This window comes from Poecile atricapillus, chromosome 2 (genome assembly GCF_030490865.1).
Source record: "Poecile atricapillus isolate bPoeAtr1 chromosome 2, bPoeAtr1.hap1, whole genome shotgun sequence".
Classification (NCBI taxonomy): domain Eukaryota; kingdom Metazoa; phylum Chordata; class Aves; order Passeriformes; family Paridae; genus Poecile; species Poecile atricapillus.
Window position 1 is genome coordinate 135,206,958 of NC_081250.1, and position 24,728 is coordinate 135,231,685.

Below are 24,728 nucleotides of genomic sequence, written 5' to 3' on the forward strand. Positions count from 1 at the left end.
TGTACTTCTACATGACAGTGAGCAGAATGATGGTGGTAAGACATGCTGCATTCAGACTACCTGTTCTGGCTTTAGTGTCAGAGATATTTTGGCCCCACAGACGACAGATGGACTAGATATTTTATTGTTTTTGTTTATTGGTCAAACCTTAAATCCTATAAGCTTGATGGTTTCCACACTAAGATATATAGGACGCTGGCTGAAGCAATCACATCAATAAATTCTTTTTGAGAAGTGTGATATATATATATATATAATGCTGAGTTCCAAGAATTCACTGATATGAGAGAGGGAATGATTACCTGTGTAGGAACACTAGGAAAAATCCTTAGAGAAGGACAGTAAACTGAATGTTAGCTGCTGATGTAGACTGATGAGGAAGAAGAAAAATACCAAAATGGACTGTAGAGCCAGCATTGCCATATGCAAGATAGTAAAGAATTCTTATTTTATTCAGTTTGCACTGAATACCATCTCCAGTTTTGGGCATACATGTTTTAAAATATGAATAAGGGTGATCAGAAACAAAAAAACCCATGATGTCTAGTGAAAAATGAATTTTAAGTGGATGTTTTGTGTAAAAATGAAACACTGAAGGCACATGGGAAAAGCACTCAAATATGTGAAATGCTTTTGTGAGAAAGAGTAAAGAATTGTTCTCTGTGTCTGATAGGAAAGTTACAAATAACAAGCTTGAGTTGTGGCAAAGAATTCTGGTTTTGGGAATAAATATCTAATGTTTAGAATCACAAAGAATTTCAGGCTGTACAATCTCCATTCTTCAAGGTGTTTAACAAGAAGTTATAGTTAGGCCAATATATATTAGAAATAGCTTAAATACATCAAATTTTGCTTTGGACAAAGATTAAACAATAAGTAGTTTCCTGATAATTTTAGCTGTTTAGAACTCTTCTGTGTTCGTTAAATTTCTGACACTCCTGTGATCCACGTATTGTTTGTTCCACCTGTCTGCCAAATAGAGCTTTACAAAGTTGAGCGTGTTCTTCCAGCATATCCTTGGCTGGTTTCAGTTTTGGTGTACTCCTGTGGGTTTTTTCCTCCCTCTATTTTTTCCCGAATTTGTAAAATAAATAAATGTGTCTTCTAAGAATAGTATCTTCTGTGTGAGTTAATTTTGTAACTTCTGCTTGGAAAGAAAATAGTAGAACTTGTTCTGTTGATCTCTAGGAGTGGAAAGTTGGAACTGTGGCTGCAGCCAGTGTTTTTCAGGGTGGTACTGAGGGAGAAATTAGTGAAGAATTACCTTTAGGGGCTACAGTCACACATGAGCCTTTTTTGTTATGATAAATCCACCTTAGCTACAGCTGTGATTGGTGGGGTGAAAGCTGAATAGTGCCAAGAAGTGGAATACTTTAGTTATTTAACAAACTGAAAGGATAAGCTTTGATCTAAAAGACCTCTTTTCTTGTTCTTAGAGATCTGGCCCAAAATTTTGGTCTGAGTGACACAGTCTATAGGCAGCAGCACTCTTGGATCTGATTCTAGCTGAGAACTTCACTGTATATTTTTCATCTTCAAAAGGAGCAGAAGTAGAAAGCATCAAAACTGGATCTATATAATTTGTGAAAGGAAAATAAGGTGCTGTAAATATTTTGTATTGTCATTTCTTTATTTGTGACTTTCAAAAGATTGAATGAAAACCATTAATGTAATTAAGTGAATGGCAGTGAGACAACCACAGTGATTATGAATGAAAGGGATATTTTGGTGTTGATAACATAGGAATAAATAGATAGACTTGGCAGCTGATAAGAGGAGACTTAGTAAGTGAACTGAGAAGAGCTTTATTTAATACAGTTAGGAAAACCTGCATTTTTATATCTTGGGGTATCTTCAACCAGCTAGTGACTAAGCACAAATACTCTTCACATTGTATTGAATAAATGTCATTCTTTTTATTTTCTTCTCTTTGAATAACAAGCTAAATTAAATTAAAGTGTTTGAGTCTCTATTTAATAAGAAATTGATATATTGAAATTACTGTTTCTGTATAGGTGACATGTTTAAATATAAGTAATTAACACTGGAGCTGTAGCTAAAAGGAAAATCATTATAGTTGCATTAGTTTAAAAGTCAAAATTTGAAGAACAGAATCTATGTATTCCTAAGATGAATCTACTACTGTCGATTCTACAGTTGCTTTCTCTAGCATCTGTAATTAGGTACAAAAACCCCATGTTATGCCTCTTTTTATGATATTTGCTAATAAACTGATGTACTTGACATATTCCTTTTTATCTGAGTTGTACTCACTCTAGTCTCTTGAATTAATTCAGATAATTGCAGCCAAAGCTCATCTTCATTTTTCTATCCTCCAGAAGTTGCTACCTTTGGTTTGGCTGACTAGAGACTCAGGTCTGTACAGTTCTGTTCCCTTCTGCTGCTGATCACATTTAGCTGACATGATTTTATTCTGAGAGAGGGCGTTTATCTGTTAAAAAATACAATGCTTGTGAAATAGTGGATTAGCTTACAGTGCCACTACATTTCATAATAGCCAAAAGAGTACAGAAAAGAGCAGTTAATCAGCTTTGGTCCCAGGAATTGTCTTATCTCTACATCTTTATTTATGTAGAATTACTTACGATCCCTGCAGTCCTCCCTCTGCTGCTGTAAATTATATAACAGTGTTATATTTTGTCTGCAGAATTAGGAAATGATATATGGAAATCTGATACAATTTCTCAAATGGTTTGCAATCAGACAGAAGTAAAACTGGGTTTACATGGCAAGGATTTGGTAGTGGGGAAGTTGCAGGGGTGGCTCCCCTGAGATGACATCAGGAACCATCCCAATGTCTCACAAAGCTAGCTCCAGGTTTTCCAAGGTGGACCTGCTGCTGCTCAAAGCTGAGCCCATCAGTGCTGCCTCTGTAGTAACAATTATAAGAAAGGATAAAAAAGCTGTGGGGCAGCTGTGAGAGAGGAGTGAGGGGCAAAAGAGAGGAACAACTCTGTAGACACCAAGATGAAGGAGGGGGAGGACATGATCCGGGTGTCAGAGCAGAGATTCCTTGCGGAATTCTCTGTGGAGAAGACCAGAAGAAAGTAAATTGTCCTCCCTCAGCCCATGGTGAGCCATGGTGGAGCAGATATCCACTCTGCAGCCAGTGGAGAGCCCGTGCCACAGCAATGCACGAGCTCTGAAGGAGCCCATGGAGAGGAGCCCATGCTGGCACAGGGCTTCTGGCAGGAGCTGTGACCTGCAGGGCACCCATGCTGCATCAGTCCATTCCTGGAGAACTGCACCCCCTGGAAGGGACCCACACTGGAGCAGTTCTTGAAGGGCCTGTTCCCATGGGAGGAACCCCACACAGGAGCAGGAGCAGCTGAGATGACCACAATCCCTATTCCTCATCCCCCTGTGCTGCCTGAGAGGGGAGACAGAAGTCAGGAATGAAGTTGAGCCTGGAAAAAGGGAGGGGTGGTAGAAACTTTATCAAGCTTTAGAAATCTTTGTAAATAAAGAAAAATAATGAAAACTTGATCAGTCCTGGCTACTGTCTGTGAGTCTTTTTTTGTATTCATGCTGTTTTCTGCACATCCACTGCTTAATTAATAATAAATAATTGATGGTCCAGCAATTGTGCCTAGAGAAGGACAAGCAGTTTTTAGCAGTCTTCCCCCCTCCCCCCATTTGAGATTTCCAAGGAACTTAGATTTTAAGATCATCTAAAAGATGTAGAGAAACGTCCCTTTATCCTGAAACTGTAGGAAAGAAAGCTATATGTGCTACCACAAAGGTGAAGGAGGGTAAAATACCCAGAAAAAAGGTTGTTTATTTTTTTAATGTCCTTTTCTCTGATTTAAGAATCAATACATTTCTTTAACATGCCCAAAGAGAGCATGCAAAGAAATTATTTCCTGTTACAGTAGTTAGGGTTTATCTTAAATTGCCTGCAGGCAGAGGTGGATGATCTAACAGGGAATGAGTGATAGAGCACAACACCACAATGAATATATTGCGTGGATTTAGTGACAGAGGCTACACATGCTGTTTTCTTCAAGCAGAAAATAATCTGTTATCTATTATTTGTACCAGCATAATATTTTAATTATCCCAGCTTCAACCATCATTTCACATCCCCATCCTGTGTTTTCACTTCTTTATACCTCGACCTATAGGATCACAGGATAACTCAATTTGGACCTCTGAAGGATTCTAGTCCATCCTCCTGCTCAGAGCAAGGTCAGCTGTGGGTCAGTCCATGTTGTTCAGAGCTTTATTCAGATGGGTTTTGAGACACTCGAGTGAGCGAGGCTGCACAACCTCTCTGGGCCATGTGGTTCAGTGCTCACCTGAACCCACTCCAGTTTATCAGTGTCCTTCTTGCATCAAGGGCAGGCTGCAGAACTGGATGCAGTATTTCAGGAAGGGTCTGATGACATTTTAATAAAGCAGTATGATCCCTCCCCTCTGCTGGCCATGTTCCTGCTAATAAAGTCTGGAATGCTGTTTACCATCTCTCTGCCTGGACATGCTGCTGACTCACACTCAGTTTGCTGCCCTTCCAGCCGGACAGTGCCCAGCCTATGCCATTGCAAGAGTTTCTCCCTTCCTGAATACAGGACTTTGTATCTGTCCTTGCTGGATTTCATGAGATCCCTGTCAGCTCATGCCTCTAGCCTGCCCAACTCTCCCTGAGTGGCAGCCCCATCCTTAAGCAGATCAGCTGGTCTCCCCTAATTTGAGGCCATCTGCAAACTGGATGGTTGTGCATTACATTGATTCCTTCAGGTCTTTGATGAAGATCTTATTGTGTAATTTCCTATAAACATCCTTTGCCATATTTTTTGCTGCAATACAATTGTTTCTTAACTGAAAATATTTTTATTCTTGATCATCTTGCTCAGATTTGCATGGCTTTAAGCAGCCAGTGTGAATCTCTATAAATTATGCTTAAATGTATCTGGTACAAATGAAAAGGTTCACTGATATTTTGTGTCACTTTTAGGGGCATCTTTAAGACATTTTAGAAATCAGTATTGCTGTTAAGAAGGTTCTCATTTTGAAAGTCATAGTTTTCAGAAATTACCTCCAAGTAGATAAATGATATTTCTCATTTTCCTCTGTACAAAGTGACTGTTCACAAGAAAGCAAGGGTGGTTTTCCAAGGCTATTATGCCACTTTGCTTTAAGAACAGTACCTTCCACCAGAGAGGGAGTAGGTTCAGCTGAAAGGAAGCAGTTGACACACAGTCACCCTCAATAAAACAGTGAAATGGTATAGGAGATATTGGTTGTTGTTTTTTGTTGTTGTTTTTTTGCTGCTGTTTTTTTTTTTTTTTTTTTTTTAAAAAAGGATATAGTTGTGCCTGGAGGAAAAAGAAGTTGATGAGACCAGCAAAGTTTCTGCTGAGACAGGTGGTAGTGCTGACATAATGGTTGAACTTGATCTTAAAGGGTTTTTCCAACCTAAACAATTCAGTGATTCTGTATCCAACGCCTTCCTACTTCTGCACCAGTCACCATCAAGGGAAGGGAACCTGCTTCAGCTACTCATCAATTTTATATCTGTTGGTTTCCCTCAAATAGCTTGTCTTGTTTCCTGAGAACTACAGTACCTTATGTCAATCCCTAAAGTTTTTATTTATATCCAAGAAGAGAAAGCATCAGAGCCCTTCAGTTAAAGTTCTTGCAAACATAAAGGCAGTCCTGCCTACTAATGTAAGATGCTTATGAATGATGTTCTTTAGTGGAAATGGAAAAGATGATCAAATGATTGAATAAATTTGGCTTAAAATTTTCAGTGTCAAAGTTCCACTGATGCTCACAGGATCATAAGCGACTGTGTCATTTTTAAATAAAGGAGCTGGACTTCTAGGTCACAACTTAAATATTTCTGAAAATTGAATTTTAGAGCTTGAACCTTGTTACTTCTCAGAGAAAAGGCATGCCTGACTCAGATCTCTTAGCACATTTACGCTCCACATTGTGTAATCACCTGTCTGAATGGCTTGAGACACTTAATAATGTGCACAGGGCAGAGGCTGACTTGCATTCCTTAAATCTCATCCATGTTTCACCTCTGAACTGCATATCTGACAGTGTAAGCATAGCTTCTGGTTAGCCTGACAATCATAAATAGGGATCTGGAGCGTGACTTCTCGGAACATGCAGGGAATGTGTATGCCCCAAATCCATTGATTTTCAATTGGAGTGGACACTTGGCCTACTTAAAGCCTTTAGAAATTCCCAGTCAAGACAACTAACTGGAAGCAGGCATTTGTTATGTTCTCACAGTAGAGGGACTGGTGTCAGTAAGTGGCAGGGAGAATAATTGCATGGGAAGGAAGATGTACTTCAGGCTGATGATACTTGTGCTTCTTGCCCAGCTGCAAGGCTGTGATTCTGGAACAAGAGGGCATGGAAAGGAAGAGGGAGGTTCCTTCAACTCGTTGCAGCTGTACAAGCTAAGGAGACACACTGAAACAAAACAAAACAAAAATAAAAAAAATAAAAAAAACCCTACACAAACCAAAAAAGAAAATGCTTTAAGAGCAGCTGGTTAATTGAGACAAAAATGTCATTGCCCCAACCCATAATGAAATATAGTGCTGTGAAAATACTGCTTCCTCATCTGGAAGTAACAAGATATTTCACCTGGTGTCATTTTATCTGATCTGACATAGAGATGTGAAGTCCCCCAGAGCATCTTACAAATTTAGAAGGGAGTTTGTAGACAAAAATTCTCCTGTCAGTCAAGATCATGTAATCATAGCTTCTTCCTCATGGACAAAAGGTTTGTATTTAGATATTACATTTACATTTAACAAATGAACTAAACTAGGATAGAATGTCTGACTTTGTAAGCTATTTTTGCTTTAACCTGAACATCTGAGAGAAGGGCAGAAAGGTTTCATTAGCATCAGTATTATGCATTGTGAGGGCAGTGGCTGTGTGAAAAGGCAATCACAAGGGGAGTGAACCAGGGTTGGGAGCTGCTGCATTCTCATGGGAAGGACCCGGTGACAGAGGCTTCAGGCTGCAAGGGCTGGCACATGCCTGCACTTTCCAGGTGCTGCTTAGCTGCTCCTTAGGCAATGATGGACCAGAGTGCTGTGAACTGGTGTTCCAAAAGTAACTTGATTTGTGGAGCTGGGAGGATGCAGGGCACCCTGAACACTGCCTGGCCTTCTTGTCATCATTGCTCTTCCCAGTTTGGGCAGCATTTTGAGTCTCTGCTTTCAGTTCTGCTGGGAGCTGCTTCTGGCTGCTGCTGGGAATGGCTGAATCTTTCTTTGGGAGGATGAAGCTCCTGGGGAGCTGCAGTGTCAACCTTGCCACAGCTGTTGGCACAGCAGAGACATGCAGCATCTCTGCTCTAGCTCACCTGCAGTAATGTGGAGGATGTGCAGGAGTAGTCTCAGCGTGTTCCCTCTCACAGACTGGTGCTAAAGCCCTTTGCATGTTGGAGACCTTGACTTGGGAGGCACATCAAGGGAGGCTTCTGCTTCCCTTTGTGGGGCTGCAGAGCCCCAGGGGCCTCTCCTGTGGACCCACACATTGAGTGAGGCACTGACTTGCCTGGAGAAAGAGCTGCTGGAGGGCAGTGCTGCCATTGAGGGGACCTGGGCAGGCTGAAGAAATGTGCTGACAGGAATTTTACAAAGTTCAGCAAAAGCATGTACAAGGTCTTGCCAATGGAGTGGAATAATCTTGCATAAAATTATGGGCTGGGGACGAAAAGCCTGGGAGTGGTACAGAAAGGGATCTGAGGGGTCTAGTGAACTGTAATTTCCTCAAGAACCAGCAGTGTGTCCTTACAGCAAAGAAAGTCACCTGTTTCCCATTGGCTGCATGGGCAAGAGCTTAGCCAGCAGGTCAGGGGGAGATCCTTGTCTTCTACTTGGTATTTGTGAGACTGACTGTGGAGCACCATGTCCAGTTCTGGGCTCCCAGAACAAGAGGATGTCAACTTACAGAGACAAAATGAAGTGGTCTAGGGACTGTAACAAATGACATTCAACAGAAGACTGAGAGAACTGGATCAGCTCAGGGTCAGAAGAGATGGGAAGAGATCACCTTGGTACTGTCAACGAGTACCTGAATGAAGGGTATAGTGGAGATGGATATGATAAGATATGACAGATATGATAAAAGGCAGTGGACACAGGGTATAATATGGAAAAGTCTGGTAGATGTTAGGAAAAATATTTTCACGATGTTGGTGATGAGGTACAGTAACTGGTTTCCAAAAGAGGTTGTGGACATACACGAGACCCAAGTGGACACACCCCTGAGCAGCCTGATCTAATTATACCTGCTCTGAGCTGAAGGCTAGACTAGGCAGTTTCTCCTGACCTAATTATTCTAATATTCTGTAATCTCATATTTTTATGTAAAATTTGGAATTTATCTTTAGAGGAATAATAATAATAATAATAATAATAATAATAATAATAATAATAATAATAATAATAATAATAATAATAATAATAACAACAACAATAATAATTCTTGAGGTCTGCATGAAGTAGACCCACACCAGGAAATCTTTTTCTTATTTACAATAATGTTTTCTTTCTGGAAAAATTACTAATTTACTGAGATAGTAATTCAACAAATTGAGCACCAAAACACAGTCAAGATATTCTTGATTTTGTATTTTATATAAATATTATTTTATATAAAATATAAAATATATAAAAATTTATACAGTTTTGTTCAGACTGGAAATTCAGGAAGACCTGTCTAGCTGCTTTAAAGCACATGCATTTCAGTTGTGCACTGTAAGAGACAAGGACTTTTAGATGTTGCACTATCATATACTATTATGCCTAACTCTTGTTGAGTAACTGCTCTAATAATGTCAGGTTTAAGCCCTACTAGTAGGATTTGGTCTTATTTTTTTTTAACTTATCTTCTGTTTGTTAACCTTTGCATACTTTTGCTAACCTTTTTATTTCTGTAAAATTGCCAGGTCTTCTCTGAAGTTTCACTGGAATGAAATGTACTAATGTACTTATTGTTCAGGATATTAAAATAAAGGTCCTGAGTTTCTTGATTTAAAAATATCTTTTTCTTCTCATCCAGGTCAATATAAACAGCCTGTGCAGAGCACTGCGTTCATAAATGTGAAACAAGCCCGCACCATCATGTTTGGCACTAAGAGGTCAGTTTCCACCATTTTTGTTATGCTTTTCATCTCAAAAAACCAAATGGCTGTTGTGACTAATCTGAAATTTTTGCATTTTCTGAAAATATTGTTATACAAAACACATCAGCTAGATATGTTTACTTTTTCTATTATAATGATTAGGTTTTCTTTGCTGTAAAGCTCTGCTTTGTCAGGTAGGTGGCATGCAGACCAGGTAGCCTAAATGACAAATAGCATCCCCAAGGCAAGAATGCCAAATAAGATGCTGTACTAGTGCTGGAGGACAGCCCTTCTGCATTTTCTAGCATGGAAAATGACACCAGGACAACAAAGCAGAAGTGTAAGATAGGTTCTTTTCTGTCATTTTAGGGAGTCTGTACTGATATAAGGTAATGTCCATCTCTTACTCGCTGTGATTCAATGTCGAACCCCAAATGTCTCCAAAAAATCAACAGTTTTGGGTCCATGATATCTACTTCCTGCAACTCTGATAGGCATCAGGTAATCTGTATCAGTGTGCCTCTGCTTCCCCCACAGTTCCTGCAGCCACACAAGCCCTGATGGGACCCTGAGGCACCCTGTCGGGTTATCAGCTCCTGCACTTGTTGTGGGTCTTCTGCAGGGGAGTGTGATTTCCCTGAATAACAAAGATACTACAGACCATTCCCTTCATTGTGAAATCCCTGATTTTTGTGCTTGTTGGCAGCCTTGTAGGTTTTTAGAAGCTAGTCAAAGACTTCAGCAGTGGTGCCCCAGTTGCATGACAGTCTAGTAAAATGTTTTTTCCCTGTGCAGCAGCAGATCACCTTTAATCTGGTACCTGGAGGAATACCTCACTCCTCTGAATTGTTGTGAAGAGGGGATGCTGCCTTGCACATAAGAGGCAGATATGAAGCAGCATCTTGCATGTCTGCAGGAGTCAGAGGTGGCAAATGATAAGAAAAATCAGCTTGGTTTTCTGAAGCTGCAGCTTGAGTTGCACAAGGCTTCAGTGTGAGCTGCAGCCTTGCTGGGGTCAGGGTGCACCAGGGGCTCCCCATTCCCCTGTGCTCCTGCTCACACGGCCAAGAATTCAACAGGGTGTTTTGCATCTGGCTGAAGTGGGATTGGCAGCCGGATCCAGACTGTTACCTTCTATAAAAGATGCATATGCAATACATTTTTAGGGTATCTTTCCAATAAAAGGAAACTTTGTATTTTTAGATATGGACATAATCTGTTGTTTTGTCAGTGTAATGAGTCTGAGTTAACTGCTGTAGAGGGTACAATTGCAAGTAACAATTACAAACTTCCCATTTGAGGATTTCTGCTTTTAATTAGTTGTCTCTGCAGAATATTAACATTCAAGTAAATCAAAGACATTCTACTAAGTGAAATAATTTATTACATTATATTATATTTAGGTGGGTTAGTTATTTTTGTCAATGTGTACTTTAACCCCTTATGAACTCTTTATGGCCTGACCTACACAATTTTTTCCTCTTAGGATCACCTCTTTATCTTTTCTTACTGTTACAAAGCAATGGCCAAATTAAGAACTGGGTTTGATTGGTAGGCTTGAAATTTCACTTTTATCTTTTTTCTCACAAATTTAATCTTGATTACCAGGCGAATTAAAATTCGTCATAAAGAGTATTACAAACAGTGGGAAATTCTCTTCCATATCTGTAAACAAGGTTTTATGAAAAAAGGTGCATTTGGGAAACAGAAGCTCTTTGTTTCTCTTCTGTACTGTGTTCTGCTATGTCTCACTTTATGCAGACTGTTCTGAATCATTTGCAATAAATAAAGGATGTTTGTCTTTCTGGAGGAAAAGAGTCACAGTGGACCTCCATAACAGTATCTTTCTATGTGTAGACTGGGACATTATATCAAGTATTCTTGAGGTTGGTATTGTTTTAGTTAAGCAGTGATTGAGTACTTGTCAGATCTTTTGTTCTAACTATTACAGTACATTTTGAATTTAATTACTATGAACTAGAGATTTTTATTGTGACCAAGAAAATCTTGAGGTTCTATTGATTATTTTTAAAGGCTATAAGCTCCTATAAATAAACTGCCTCTGTTGAGAGTTTTTGAAATCTTGGTTTGAACACTAGCTCTTTTTCTTAAAAGAAATACTATATTAATTTGGAAATATAATAAACAACATATGTATTTTTTTGGAGGAAAGGATGACTTAAGGTTTATTTTCTTGAAAAAAAATTATTTTAGTTAGTTCTAATAATACATTACTAATTATAATCTCCATAAAACTTTTCATGAAATTGCATGACTTTGAATCAAAATAGGAGTCATCTTCTGTCACCAGATCTTTGGAAGTTATCAGGTGTATATAGTAAGTCAACTGCTTTTTATTGATAACTTTCTCTTAATTTTGCATATAAAGTTAATTTTTAGTGGATAATCCCTGTTGGATGGGCTGGTAAAACTGACTCTCCAACCACAACAGTGTTGACAAACTTTGTATGTGAGGCAGGTATTTCTCAGCTGCTTTATATGAGACTGTGTTGTTAATGTGAACTGACATAGCTAACAAAGAGGTGAATTCCTCTTAATTTCAGTTTAATTTGAGAGCTGATCCCATGATTTTAAATACTGAACTGTTGTGGTTTCTCTGTGTTGTTCTTGTATTCTGTTCTCATCTGTTTCTCTATCATGCTAATTTTTCCCCAGTTAATTTAATCTACAATAAACACCAGCATTGAAATAGCAGAGATCAGTACATAGACCAATGAGTTCCTATGTGCTGTATTATTCATGTTGTGTACTTATTTCCATCTTTCAAGAGCAGTTGCTCTTGAAATAGACTACATGAGGAGAATAGACTATTCTCCTCATGTAGGAGGCAGAAGTATTTAAATAACTTTAGGGAAGGAATTTTTACTTTGTAGGAACCAGTGTGTGTAGGAACTTTATGTGTTGAAGATGCTCTGCAAAGACAGGCCCTAAATCAGTGCATCCCCAGGATCTGCAAGGTCAGTCTGACTGTCTGCCTGCCACTGTGATGATGTTCAGGGGTATTCTTACCTGCAGTTATTTATGTTCTGCAGTTTGGGAAGCTCGTGTTGTACAGCTCATTTAAACTGTGTCCATGCACCTGGAGAATATTTCTCCTGTGTGGCATGCTTAGTTTTCTTCTCCGTCTCTAGCCTAGATTGGAGTGCTTCAAAAGATAGCCTAAGTGACAAATCCAGCCCTCAGAGCCAAGCTATTTGGTCCCTAAAAGAGTTTAGCAGACTGAAGGAGGAAAATGTAAGAAGCAGGATGTGAGGAGTACAAGAACATTTGCATAAGTGTGTGTGAGATATTGCTCTGTTCCTGGAGCTGCATCCATTTATCCCTTTGTTGAAGAGCCTTGCACATGGTATATGTTTGAGTTGGTCTTGCAGAGAATACCACGTTGGTCCTGTGAAGTCCACTAGTCCTGAGAGTCCCCTAGTACCTCTGTGTAATTAGAAATGAGCTGCCAGATCCAAATCTGTTTCCTGCAATGAGTATGGTGCCTCCTTCTCCTCCTTTGGTTTGACCCTCAGGAAGGTCCATAGAGCTAAGAGAGTGGCTCTTGTGTGATCTGCTGCCAGCACTTGGGCTGTTGAGGGCTAGTCTCACCAGGTTTAACTCAAACTATTTTGGAGAAAGACTCAGCCTTTACTTTACTCGGCTCTTCTTGTGGAGAGCATTTTGCTTATAGGGTGTGATTCCAGCCTGAGGCATTGTAGCCAATGCAGGTGGTAGCTTCTGCTAGGTGCTAATGGCTGGTTTGGTGCTTCGTGGTGGCTGGCCAGGTCAGTCTTGGCCAGTGGACCAAGAGTTTCATAACACAGCACTTGTTTCTGGAGGCAAATAGTTTTCTTTCCTAATCATACTCCAATCAGTCATCCTGGAAAGCTGTAGTCAATTTTCCTAGGCCAGGTCTGTCAGCAGCAATTGGAGTCCTGTGATAAATACAAAACAAGCCTTTCTTCCAGTGTCTAATCATATTGCTATGTTCATAAACTCAGATAATAGTTAAGCTGGAGGAGTAGTATGATTGGTATTGGAGGATGATGAGATTTGGAAAGACATGTCAGCTTTTTAGTCACTGACAATTACTGACTTCCTTATATCTAGTTTTGATTAGAAAGTTAAGGAAATAATGTTTATTTATAAACTCCTGATATGAACAGACTGTAATGTTTTCAAGATTATTCTCAAGTTAATATAAGCCTACTTTCTTCTCTTCCTATAGCTTCAGGGAGACTGTGTTTACACAGGGTTTCTAAATTTCATGTTTTTAATTGCATTAGTCTTGGACTATTGCTGTGTTTGTTCTGATACCTTTGCCAGGTTCTAAAGCATGGCCAGTGGATGCCCACAAAGCTCTGTCCATTACTGAACATTAGGAGCATATGCCAAAGATTTTTCTTTGGGATTTGTAAATGTACAAAAATAATTATCTGGTTTGACCTAAATTCACATGGTGCTCACCATCCCCTTTCTTTCTTTTGCCTTTTAATTGGAAGTGACACTCCTTGAAAGAAGCTGTGACGTACTTTGTGTCTTCTCTGTTACAGAATTAACTTTTTTGTTGTTGAACTTTGTTTTGGTAGTGAACTGCAAAATAATATCTATTGGACTCTTTTTAAGCTTACTACCAACTCCAAAATATGAACTTTTAATTTCTTGCACTGTTTCATTGCTTAGGGATCTGCAGTCTGACTAATGTAAAATGATAAGGCAGCTGTGAGACTTGGATTTTATTCAACCAGAACAGATGCAGTCTAGAATACAAATGTACATGGGCAACACAGTTTGTAGCAGACACAGACAGGGGTACAGAGTGGGGAACAGAGAAGACCTTGACACTGAGTAAGCAGTAGCCAAAACACTGATGTGTTATCAACAGTTTTTTAATCACAAATTCAAAACACACCACCATACGGTCTGCTGTGAAGAAAATTAACTGCATCCCAGTCCAGCCCTGTGCAATGTAAAAAGCACAATCCATATGCTGAAGCTTAAGCTCCAATAGAATGATTGAATATATAACAAAAGATAGAAAATACAAATTTTTATTTTATCAATCCATCCAATAAAAATGTGGCTTACCATACAGAAAAATAAAGTAAAAAAAATACGCAATGGTGAACAGCTTTTAAAAATTTACTTTAAGCAACTGCATCCCTAATTAGAAAACATGAATTAATACCTAAGTATGTTCTATGCTTTAGGAAAGACTATAAGGATTTTAAGAAAATATAGAATAAATTCAAGTCTGCTTAAATTTTTCTAAACTGTTAATATGTACTCCATTTTATTTTTACAGAATTCTATTTCACAGTAAGGCTCTACTCTGCCTTTTAAAGGCATTTACATGAGCTAACCAGCTAACTTGGCATGTATATTTTGTTAGAGAAAGTTGTCTCTATTTCTACACCAACTTCATGCTGTAGGTCTAATACCCAGAAGTATTTAATTATCCTAATGTGTTTATTTGCTATATCTTGGAGTTTTTGTAGAAGTGTCTGATTATTGCCTGCAGATTATTTAATTATAGGATTACACTTGCATTTCAGCTATAACCTTCAATACCACAAATTCCTTCTTCAAAAGGAAGAAGCTTTCAAAGGCTGGCATTATAAAAAGGACCGAACATCTCAGTGACAGGATTGTTTTTTGTTTGTTTATTATCTTTGCAGTGGAGTGAGAAGTGTTTATTTGTTTCTCAGTTGATCTCCAATAATAAATGTGTGACCAAAACTGCTGACACCTTTCTTGTTGTGGTTCCAGATCCCTTATGCTTTAGAAGATTCAGAAGGCACAGAATTTCTGAGCAAGACCTTAGGATATACTGTGTATATCACTTGGCTTTTTATTATACAGGGATGTGTTTCCTGTTACACCCTGTTCAAGTTCCTGCTGAAGGGCAAATTGCTGCATTTCCATGATCAGTGGAATTATTTTGTTTCTATTCAGAAGTCAGGATTTCACATTAATATTCTAATAATGCTCTTCAGCAAGAGTATGCAGGAAGAGGAAAATGTTTTGTTTATTTTGTTTAAAATATTTTTAAAAGTGTTTTGTTTAAAGTATTTTTAAAGGTTTTATTTTTGGAAGAAAAATATGCCAAGGTATAAACTGAAGGTCAGTCTTGCTGAATGGTGAAGTCAGTTGAAGGTACTCATGCCCCAATTCAGTCATTTCTTTAGGCACAGGAAAACATGAAGAAATTTCCCAGGCAAGGATGAACTTTTTCTCATGCTCAGATTTCATGCTGATCTTGGGCCTCAATGCCCTGCAGTTATCTCCTGTTAGTGGTATATATCTAGTCTTAGTAGAGCCTGCTAGGATTCTGGCTGCAAAAATAGCTTAGTAACATTTCTCTGATTTTTAGGAAATGAAGTCTGTAGATTAGATAATTATTACTGTTGCTACATGTGAAACTTACTCTCAATTTGAAACTGCTCTTATCTAATTCCAGCTTCAATGTGAGAAGCACGTGTGACAGTCAGCACCTAACAGAGCTAAGTGGCATCATCCAAACTCTGCTGCATTTTCATATGGAAGAATAGCTACACTGGTGGTCAGAAATACATTTTCTCTCAGGGTTAGCTTGCCAGATACATCCCTGAAGCCCTCTGAAGCAGAACTGGTACCATATAAAGAAAACAGTTTCTGTGTCTTACATACTTTTTCAGATGCTCCTGGCAATTACAGGAATTCTCAGATGTCTCCCTTTTTTTGGATGCTTTTAAAAATCCCTGTCCACAAGGACAACACTATATCAGACCAAAAGACGTTTCTCCCTGTTCTTTATTTCTTAAAAAAAAATCTCAATATCCTGATAAAAACCAAACCTCATTTCACAGTGTGAAATATCTGCATCCTGCTTGTATGGATGTAAAATCCCCAGGTTAAATTTTCAGCATGGTGAATAATAGACACCTGCACAAGTCCCATGCTTTGCTGATGGGATTTGTTTATGCTGCTCCCTGAGAACTTTTTAGACACTCATATCGGTGATGTATTTTATTATGGTGTTACAGAAGATGCTTTGGTAAAATGTGTTCTGATTTTATATTCAGCAACATGAATCAGTCCCAGGGAATGGGACCAGCTCACCCTCTGTGTCTGTGCTGTATTGCTGCAGATAGTGGTCATGGGCTGTTGGCTCCATATTTATGTGGCCATAAATTGCCTGTTTTGCTGACACTTTAAAGTAAATGAAGGAAAGCATCAGCACTGCTGGCTTTCTGGCAGGAAGCCTAAGAGCAACTTGGTATGCTTGTGTGTCTAACTAATGCCACTTCAATGGAAAGTTTTAATTAAGTGCATGTCTGTGTGTGCAGGGAAGAACAGAAGGGCATTTGGGAAAACAAGTGTTTCTGCTCCAGCATCACTGAGGAGTAATTAGGTGGGAGCACTAAATGGCTTTCAATTAATTTTAAAATATTTTCTTAAACATTATCAGAAAGGACCAAAAATCAGTCTGAAGGGGAAACTATAATATTGTTCTATAGATCTTACCCATTTGCCCCATACTTGTTGTAAAATGTCATGGTAGTACAAGTTAGAGAATTAGAGGTTATAAAACTAATCTGATAGCTGGATTTCATTAAGCTCCCTAATTGTAATTATTAAAAGAACACTGGAAACTGGTTTGCCTACAAGCCAGTATTTTTGATTTGTTCTTTCTGTAGCACTTTTTTAGCTTGTAAACATCCAAAAATTCATTAATACGAGGAAAAAATTTATAGCAAATATTTTATGACTAGGTAGCCATATTAAAATACTAGCTGTTGAAATTGAACTTCTCACATGGTAATTTTAGCCCTATTTCCTCATTCTCACAGTTACAGGAAAAAAAGTGTACTCAGTTCTCTTCAGACTGTCTAGAGGGATTGCTCTTTATGAAAAAGAGAAGTTCTGAGGCGCAGGGATAATTAATTTATGACTAGATATGGTCCATGGTTTATTTTGGATAATGTTTGGTATATAATTTATTGTTCTATATACATTACAGCAAAGCTCAAAGGGGGCAACCCTTTTATTTTTTTTTTGTACAGGGCTCGTTATGTCATATTGTATCACCTTAATCCCTATAATGTTTTTAAGGTCTTAATATAGGGTGCTTTCCACCCTTTTATCCATCTTTCAATCAAGGTAGAAACATGCTTTATTGTTCACTAAATATTTTTCCAGAAGAAATGGAGTTTTCTTGACATCCGGTCCAAAACTCTGCAACAAACTCTGTGAGGAGCCAGGGATGACTACACAATCTTAGCTTTGGTTCGTGTTTGATCTTCCATCTGTAATGTAACTATGAGTTATTCTTTGCATTAAATAACACAGTGAAAGAACAACACTTAGCCTTGTCATGGTGAATTCTTTTGTTCCTCTGTATGAGATCTTAGTTTAAATACATGTTCTTCTGTGAACTTTACTTACTGTATGATGGAAGCTTCCCCCATTCCCAAAGCCCCATTTTTCTTGTTTGTTTCTTAACATGGACAAAGTTATTTTCTGAACACAGAATTCTGTGTCTGATTTCCTAATATCACAGAGATGTGACAGGATGATATGCTCTGCAGGAAGGACAGGAAAGGAAGATGAAGAGGGGAAGCACACTCTACGTCAATGACAGCTGTACATGGAGCTCTGGGGTGGATGAAGCCAACCAATGGCTTATGGGTCAGGATGAAAGGGAGGGCAGGGACAGGTGACATTATATAGGGTCTGCTACAGGCCACCCAACCAGGAAAACTGAGTGGATGAGGCCCTCTGTAGATAGATAGGAGCAGCCTCATATTCTTACAAGCCCTGGTTCTCATGGGAGGCCTCAACCACCCTGATATTTATTGGACAACTTAGCAGGGCATAAACAATTGAGGGGATTCCTGGAAAGCATTGATGGTAACTTTCTTCTCCAAGGGATAGAGGAGCCAGCAAGGAGAGGTGCTATGCTGGACCTTGTTCTCACCACACAAGAGAGGCTGCAGGGGACTGTGGAGCTCAAGGGCAGCCTTGTCTCCAGTGACCATGAAATGGTGGAGTTCAATACCCTTTAGGACAGTAGGGAGAGTGCACAGCAATCTCACTACCCTGGACTTCAGGGAAGCAGACCTTGTCTGTCTTGAATTACGCCTCTTGGTAGAGTACTATGGCATAAAGACTCATAGGGAAGAGGAAATAAAGAAAACTGGTTGATATTCAAAGATCATCTTCAAACTCAGAAGAGATGCATCCCAACAGTAAGTAATCAGGCAAAAATGGAGGCCTGTGTGGGTGAACAAGAAGTTTCTGGGTATACTCAAAGTCAGAAAAGAGTGTGGAAGCAAGGAGAGGGAGCTTGGGAGGAATACAGAGAAATTGTCTGGGCAATCAGGGGTCAAGTGTGGATAACTTAGACCCTGACAGAATCAAATCTAGTCAGGAACATCAAGGGCAATGAGAAAAGTTTCAATAAGAACATCAGTAGTAAAGGACAGACTAGGGAAATGGTGGGCCCTCTCTGGAAGGAAATGTCAGACCTTGTTACCTGGGGTATGGAGAAGGCTGAGGTATCCAATGCCTCTTTTGCCTCAGTCTTCACCAATAAGTGCTCCAGCCACACTGCCCAAGTCACAGAAAGCAAAGGCAGGAACCAGGAGAATGAAGAAATGCATGCTGGAGAAGATGAAGTTCAAGATCATCTAAGGAACATGAAGATGCACAAGTCCATGGGACCCGATGAGATGCATCTGTAGGACCTCAGGGAGTTCTCAGAGGAGTTTCTAAGCCACTATGCATCATATTTGAGAAGTCACGGCAGTCTGGTGAAGTTCCCACTGACTGGAAAGGGGGAAACATAACCCCTAGTTTTAAAAAGGAAAAAAAAAGGAGACCCGAGGAACAACAGGCCAGTTGGTCTCACCTCTATGCCTGGCAAGATAATGGAGCAGATTCTCCTAAAAACTGTGCTAAGGCACATGCAAAATAAGGATGTGATTGGTGGCAGACAACATGGTTTCACTAAGAGCAAATCATGTCTGAAAAGTTTGGTGGCCTTCTGTGATGGGGTTACAGTGTTGGCAGATAAGGGAAGAGCAACAGATGTCTTCTAGTGGGACTTGTGCAAAGCACATGACACTGTCCCACATGACATCCTTTGACTCTAGCATGGAGAGACATGGATTTGATGGATGCACCACTCGGTGGATAAGGAACTGGCTGGTTGGTCAAACTCAAGAAGTCGTTGTCAAGGGCCTGATATCCTTGTACAGAGCAGTGACAAGTGGCATTTTTCAGGGGTCAGTATTGGACTGCTGCTGTTTAACAGCCTTGTTGGTGACATGGGCAGGGGGAATGTCGTAGGTTAGCTTCACCTTTAAAACCGAGTTAAAAAAAAAGGGAAGTTGAAGCTACTGGTGACTGATGGGAGTTTTTTTGAAGGCACTCTTGGCAAGTTTGGCAATGACACCAAGCTGTGGTGTGGTTGACACACTGGAGGGAAGGGATGTCATCCAGAGGGACATGGGCAGGCTTGAGATGTGGGTCCATTCAAACCCCATGAAGTTCAACAAGGCCAAGTACAAGGTCCTGAGGAAGCAGCCCTGAGGAAAAGGACTTGGGGGTGTCAGTGGATTGATAGGTTAAGATGTGGACAATGTGGACTTGCAGCCCAGAAAGCCAAATGTGTCCTGGGTTGCATCAAAAGCAGCATGGGCAGCAGGGCTATGGAGGGGATTCTGGTCCTTGGCTCTGCTCTTGTGAGATCCCACCTGGAATGTTGTGTCCAGCCCTGAGGTCCCTAACACACAAAGGAAATGGACCTCTTGGAAGAAGTCCAGAGAAGAGAAGCAAAGATGGTCAGAAGGCTGGAACACCTCTCCTGTGAAGTCAGGCTGAGAGAACTGGGGTCTGTTCAGCCTGGAAAAGAGAAGGCTTTGGGGAGACCTCATAGTACCTTTCAGCACCTAAAGAGGGCCTATGGAAGAGCTGGAGAGGGACTTTTTACAAGCATGTACAGTGGCAGAATAAGAGGTAATGTATTTAAACTGCAAGGGAGTAGGTTTAGATTAGATATTAGGAAGAATTTCCTTACTGTGAACATGTTGAAACCATGGTTAGCCAGGTTATCCAGAGAAGTTGTGGGTGCTTGGAAGTGTTCAGGGCCAGGCTGAATGGGACTTTGAGGCACCTTGCTCTAACAGGAAATGTCCCTGCCCATGGCAGGGGAATTGGAACTAGATGACCCTTCCAACCCAAACTATTCTATAATTCTATTCTAATATCTTTCTTTATTCCTGCTATTGTTTTGATAATGTGAGTCTGAAGACTGGAATAGGTAAAGCTTCCTTCTTAGCCTGTATACTTCTTTCAAATGTATATAGTAGATGGGGAGTCTCCTGGCAAGGGGAGAAATAAATGCAACAGATGCACAGTAAGAGCAAAACAGCATGAGAGTAGTTCTAAGAGCTGAAGATGCCATTAAAAGGTCATTTACCTTTTGGCAAATCATTGCATTTTGCCTGAATTTTATTAGTGTGAGAGATGAGAAATGTTTTGGCATTTATTATGATAAACCAGTTGTAAACAGAATGATCTTGTTTCTCTGGGTATTATGGAAAAAATTCTAGATGCCTCCACAACTCATGAAAAAGGCAGGAATCCTTATGAATAACATAGGGAAAATCCAGAAGCCAGAAAAACTTTGTATCTTAGAGTATTCAAATTAAAGTAATGAATGCTGTGGTCTTAAAACCTTTGCTACAGTCTTAAAACCTTTATAAGATCATCACTTCACATTAAGGCAAAGCAGTGGTCCTGTTCAGAGTGTAAGAAGGTGTGAGGAACATTGCCCTGACCCATTGACTGGCTTACACACTGTTCCTCAGGCAGTGCACAGTCAGGCTCTGCAGCATCATGTGAATGCTAAAACTATCAGAAAATGTTCAAACCCCACTTTTTTAATGGGAAAGTGGTTAAACACTAGAAGAGTTTGTCACAAGATTGTATGATCTCGGTCATGGCAATCAAAACTGGCTGTGGTCCTGAGCAATCTGCTGCAGCTGAGCTGGCTCTGAGTGGGGAGGATCCCAAGAGGCCCCAGTGACCCTCTTGCAGGCTATGAGACAAAGAAATACCACTACAATAAGAAACCTCTGAACCCCAAATTTCTGGACACAATGAAGTTTTGTCCTACTGTTTGTCCTGATGATTACCACTTGATTTCTGTCTCAAGGGTAGTCTTGGCCACCATCCCAGAGGATGCTGAGCTGGGCTGACCATTGGTTTGATCCAGCATGGATGTTCTTGCATGTTTTAAGAGGATATTGGGCTGGACTACAGATAAGGAGTAAATCTAACTGTGGAGAATATATTATTTAGGAGAGGAGGCAATGCAGCTAAACCTGTGATCCAGGCAGGGCAGCCCAGTGAGAGCATCCTCTCTGACACTGAGATTTTGCATGAGGTTTTGTTTTCTTATCAGTTCTATGATGTAAGGCTGGTGGGTCTTCCTCTTTGAGGAGACACTGAAGATCCTGGGTGCTTTGGTGAGGGGTCTGCGTAGCTGTGCAGCAGCAATGGGGACCATCCAACAAATGCTGTGCTGTGCTGGGGAGAGTGGGAGCTGCCGTGCCTAGCACTAGCACTGAAGGAATTGGAAGATAAGTTAATTCCAGTTAAACATGAGTGTGACATTACCACTCTGAAATAAGGGTTACTATTTCTATCATCAAACAACTAGAGGTTTGGATGAGAGTAAAAAGGGGAAAGAAAAGGGCTTTTGCAAATGGAGCAAGCCTACCAAAACATACTGTTTTATCCAATAATGTTTGTAAAGAGCACTAGCCGCAGAAAGAATAACAAGCTGCCCCATATTCTGTCTGTAGGAGATCCAGATGCAAGCATGGCTTGTGGCAGGTAGCTTTTTGCCTCTGCTGTCACAAGGGTCTCTATGCTATCAGAAACAGCTCTGTGTTGTTTTCACTTTCCATGCACCTGTGTTTCCTCATGCCAAAGCTGCCCTTTGGGCCTGCCCCTCTGCAGTATGAGTTATGCCAGTAGAGATCCAGGATGCTGAGAGATGAGCTGCTGCATGCATCATCTTTAATACATTTAATAGATTTAATGCCGATTGACTTTGGTATTGTCTGAATTGTTTCCAGTCATAAAGCTGACATTTAATTAACATCAGAGTTAACCATCAATGTCCTTAACAGAGTTAGTCCAATTTTCATGTTTTAATAACTGTGAACAGCATGGCTGCCCAGGTAGATTCCTTTCAAGGTAGATTCATTAGGGCAAAAAAAGGACCATTAGCAGCTGGTAATGGATTGTTTCTCAGTAAGATAAACGCAAATTCAGACATGCTTTGAACTGTCAGTGTAGGCTTGCTTCAATAACAAAGGGAGCAGGTGAGCTGTGGTACCCTGCTTCTTTTTGCTTTGGTTTTAAAAAAAAACTTTGAAAACTACAAAGTATTGGAAATATACTGTCCTATCCACTAATGAGCAGTAAAAGTAATGAGACATCTCAAAACTCCCTCAGTGTCCACATACTTAGCATATACTTGTCTGAACTTCCTCAAAACCTTTTCAAAGTGATGCATGGCTCTGGTGTCAGGAGAGAAATACTGGAAGCAGTTTCCATCTGTTTCAGTTGTTCAGTGACTCATGCTGAGTGGCAAGATCAGATCAGATCTGGGTATCTATTATGCTTTCTGATGAGCGTATGAGATGGTCTCTGCTGTGCTGTATTCTCCCCTAATCCATGGGCAACATTCATAAAACCAGGATGAGGAAAGTTTGCTGATAACCATTTGTTTGCAAGAAAAAAAATAATCTGAAGGAATAATTTCTATGTGACAATATCCTCATGTGTGAGATGGTGCAGTAGTGGTAATGTTAGAGTCCCAGCTTGCCCATAAAATTATCTATTTCCCTGAAACCCCTTCAAGGGGATTTCATGGAGAATGTGGGGTCTGCATCTGTTCTTTCCCCTTCTGATCAATAAGGGCTCTGCTCACATGTACAGAGCTGGCTGGAGCTGCAAGGGAATCCTTATTTCTTAATAATTTAAAGGTTTTATTTAATAAAGGCTTCCTTAAAGCAAACTGGCCTTTGGTAGAGCACAACAGTTTTCTGTGGCTTTTGCCTCCTGTTTGCACTGGCACCCTGAAATACATTTGTTTGAAAAAGTGTATATTCCCTATCTTAAAAAAACAAACAAAACAAACCAAAAAACAAACCAAAAAAACCCCAAAAAACAAACCAAATCAAATCAAAACAGACACCAAAAAACCAAACACAAACAACAAAAAAAAAAGAGAGAGAGAAAGAAAGAAAAAATAAAATAATTGTCATTCTCTGAATCTTATTTACCAGAAGCGCTGCCTTGTGCACCATGCCATAGAGAGAAAAAAAATATGAGCTCTTTGTTTTTCTGTTCTCACCTTGTGACATTTTCTCACAGGAAATATCCACAGCACATGCAAATGTTGAGAGTTTGGTCTCAATCTTTGCAATGGCTAAGATATATGCAGTTTCTATCTCAGAAAAAGCTGATCATGTGCTTTAATAATGAAAGTTAAGTCTGGAGATTTTGTCTAGCTAATATGATTATTTTAGTTTTAAATTGACTACAGAGCTGAACATATTCATGTGAAGATTTTCCTAGCCTCACTAAACAGCTTATATATACAAGAGTGCAGATATCAGCATGTGATTTTGAAATACCAAGCATACATGCTGATAATCAGTTTTTTTAAAGTGTTTTTTTTTTTTTATTTCCCTCAAATACCTCTAGATTCTATCTAGTCCATCTTGTAAAAGATTCTGAAATCAAATTTATCAGAAGAGACTTGTCTCCACAGAATTTGTTTATGTCAGTTCTGTCAGTTTCTGTGTTTTAGCAACATTTGGTGCATATTTGTAAAAGTGTTATATACATAACACTAATAAAGGATTTGATAGATTATTTTGTTCTGTTCAGGCCTTTAACTCAGGAAAAAATATCTGCTTGAGAATAAGGAATTGAACTTTATACGGAGATTTCTTAATGAAGTCCTACGGTCTCTGTTGTTTATGATGGCTTGGAATTTAACCCTCCCTCTCCCTCTTTAGTTCTGTTCATTCTTATAATCTGTAATTATAGAAGAGTTGGATTGGAAGAATATTATGTTTTATTTTGTGATTATATTGAAAATCCAAATTAAATCTTATCTGCATATGTAATTTACCCATTACAATGTGTTACTAGAAGGGAAATGCTGTTAACTACAAGCTATGAAGAGTTCTAGGCTGCAGAGGTTTTATCCTGTGGCATATGTACACATTGTACATATGTAATGTTGCTGCTATTTCACATATAATTTGCATCATGGGATTAATCCTAGGACCACTGAGGTAACTTTTGAACTGCCACTGGAATTAGGGATTTTCTTAGCCTGAATGGTGGCCAGAGCCCTGTGTAGTGCTCTGTCTCTCTGCCCCCCATGCAAGCTTCTCAGTGGGGATCAAAGTAGGATAAGGAAGGGATTGTAGAAAAAAGCTACAGTCCTGAGTAAGTATTTGAATGCATAATTATTTAATTGTCTTCTTATCTGCAGTTTTCTAAGATGCTGAATGTTCTGATGAATGAA

The 24,728-nt window shown here is 39.6% G+C and overlaps 1 protein-coding gene across 5 annotated transcripts in view; it reads left to right on the top strand.

The window, feature by feature from the left end:
- The window catches only part of OXR1 (oxidation resistance 1), a 260,352-nt gene that overhangs the window by 25,048 nt on the left and 210,576 nt on the right, over positions 1-24,728 (top strand). The window contains exon 2 of one of the 5 annotated variants that reach the window (XM_058833202.1): positions 9,058-9,136. The exons of 3 other annotated variants lie outside the window; for them this stretch is intronic. In XM_058833202.1, coding sequence (XP_058689185.1) covers positions 9,120-9,136 — 17 coding nt within the window. In that variant the 5' untranslated portion in view covers positions 9,058-9,119. Of the gene's footprint in view, positions 1-9,057; positions 9,137-24,728 lie in introns of those variants that run through there. One more of the 5 variants, XM_058833200.1, reaches the window with a different exon arrangement.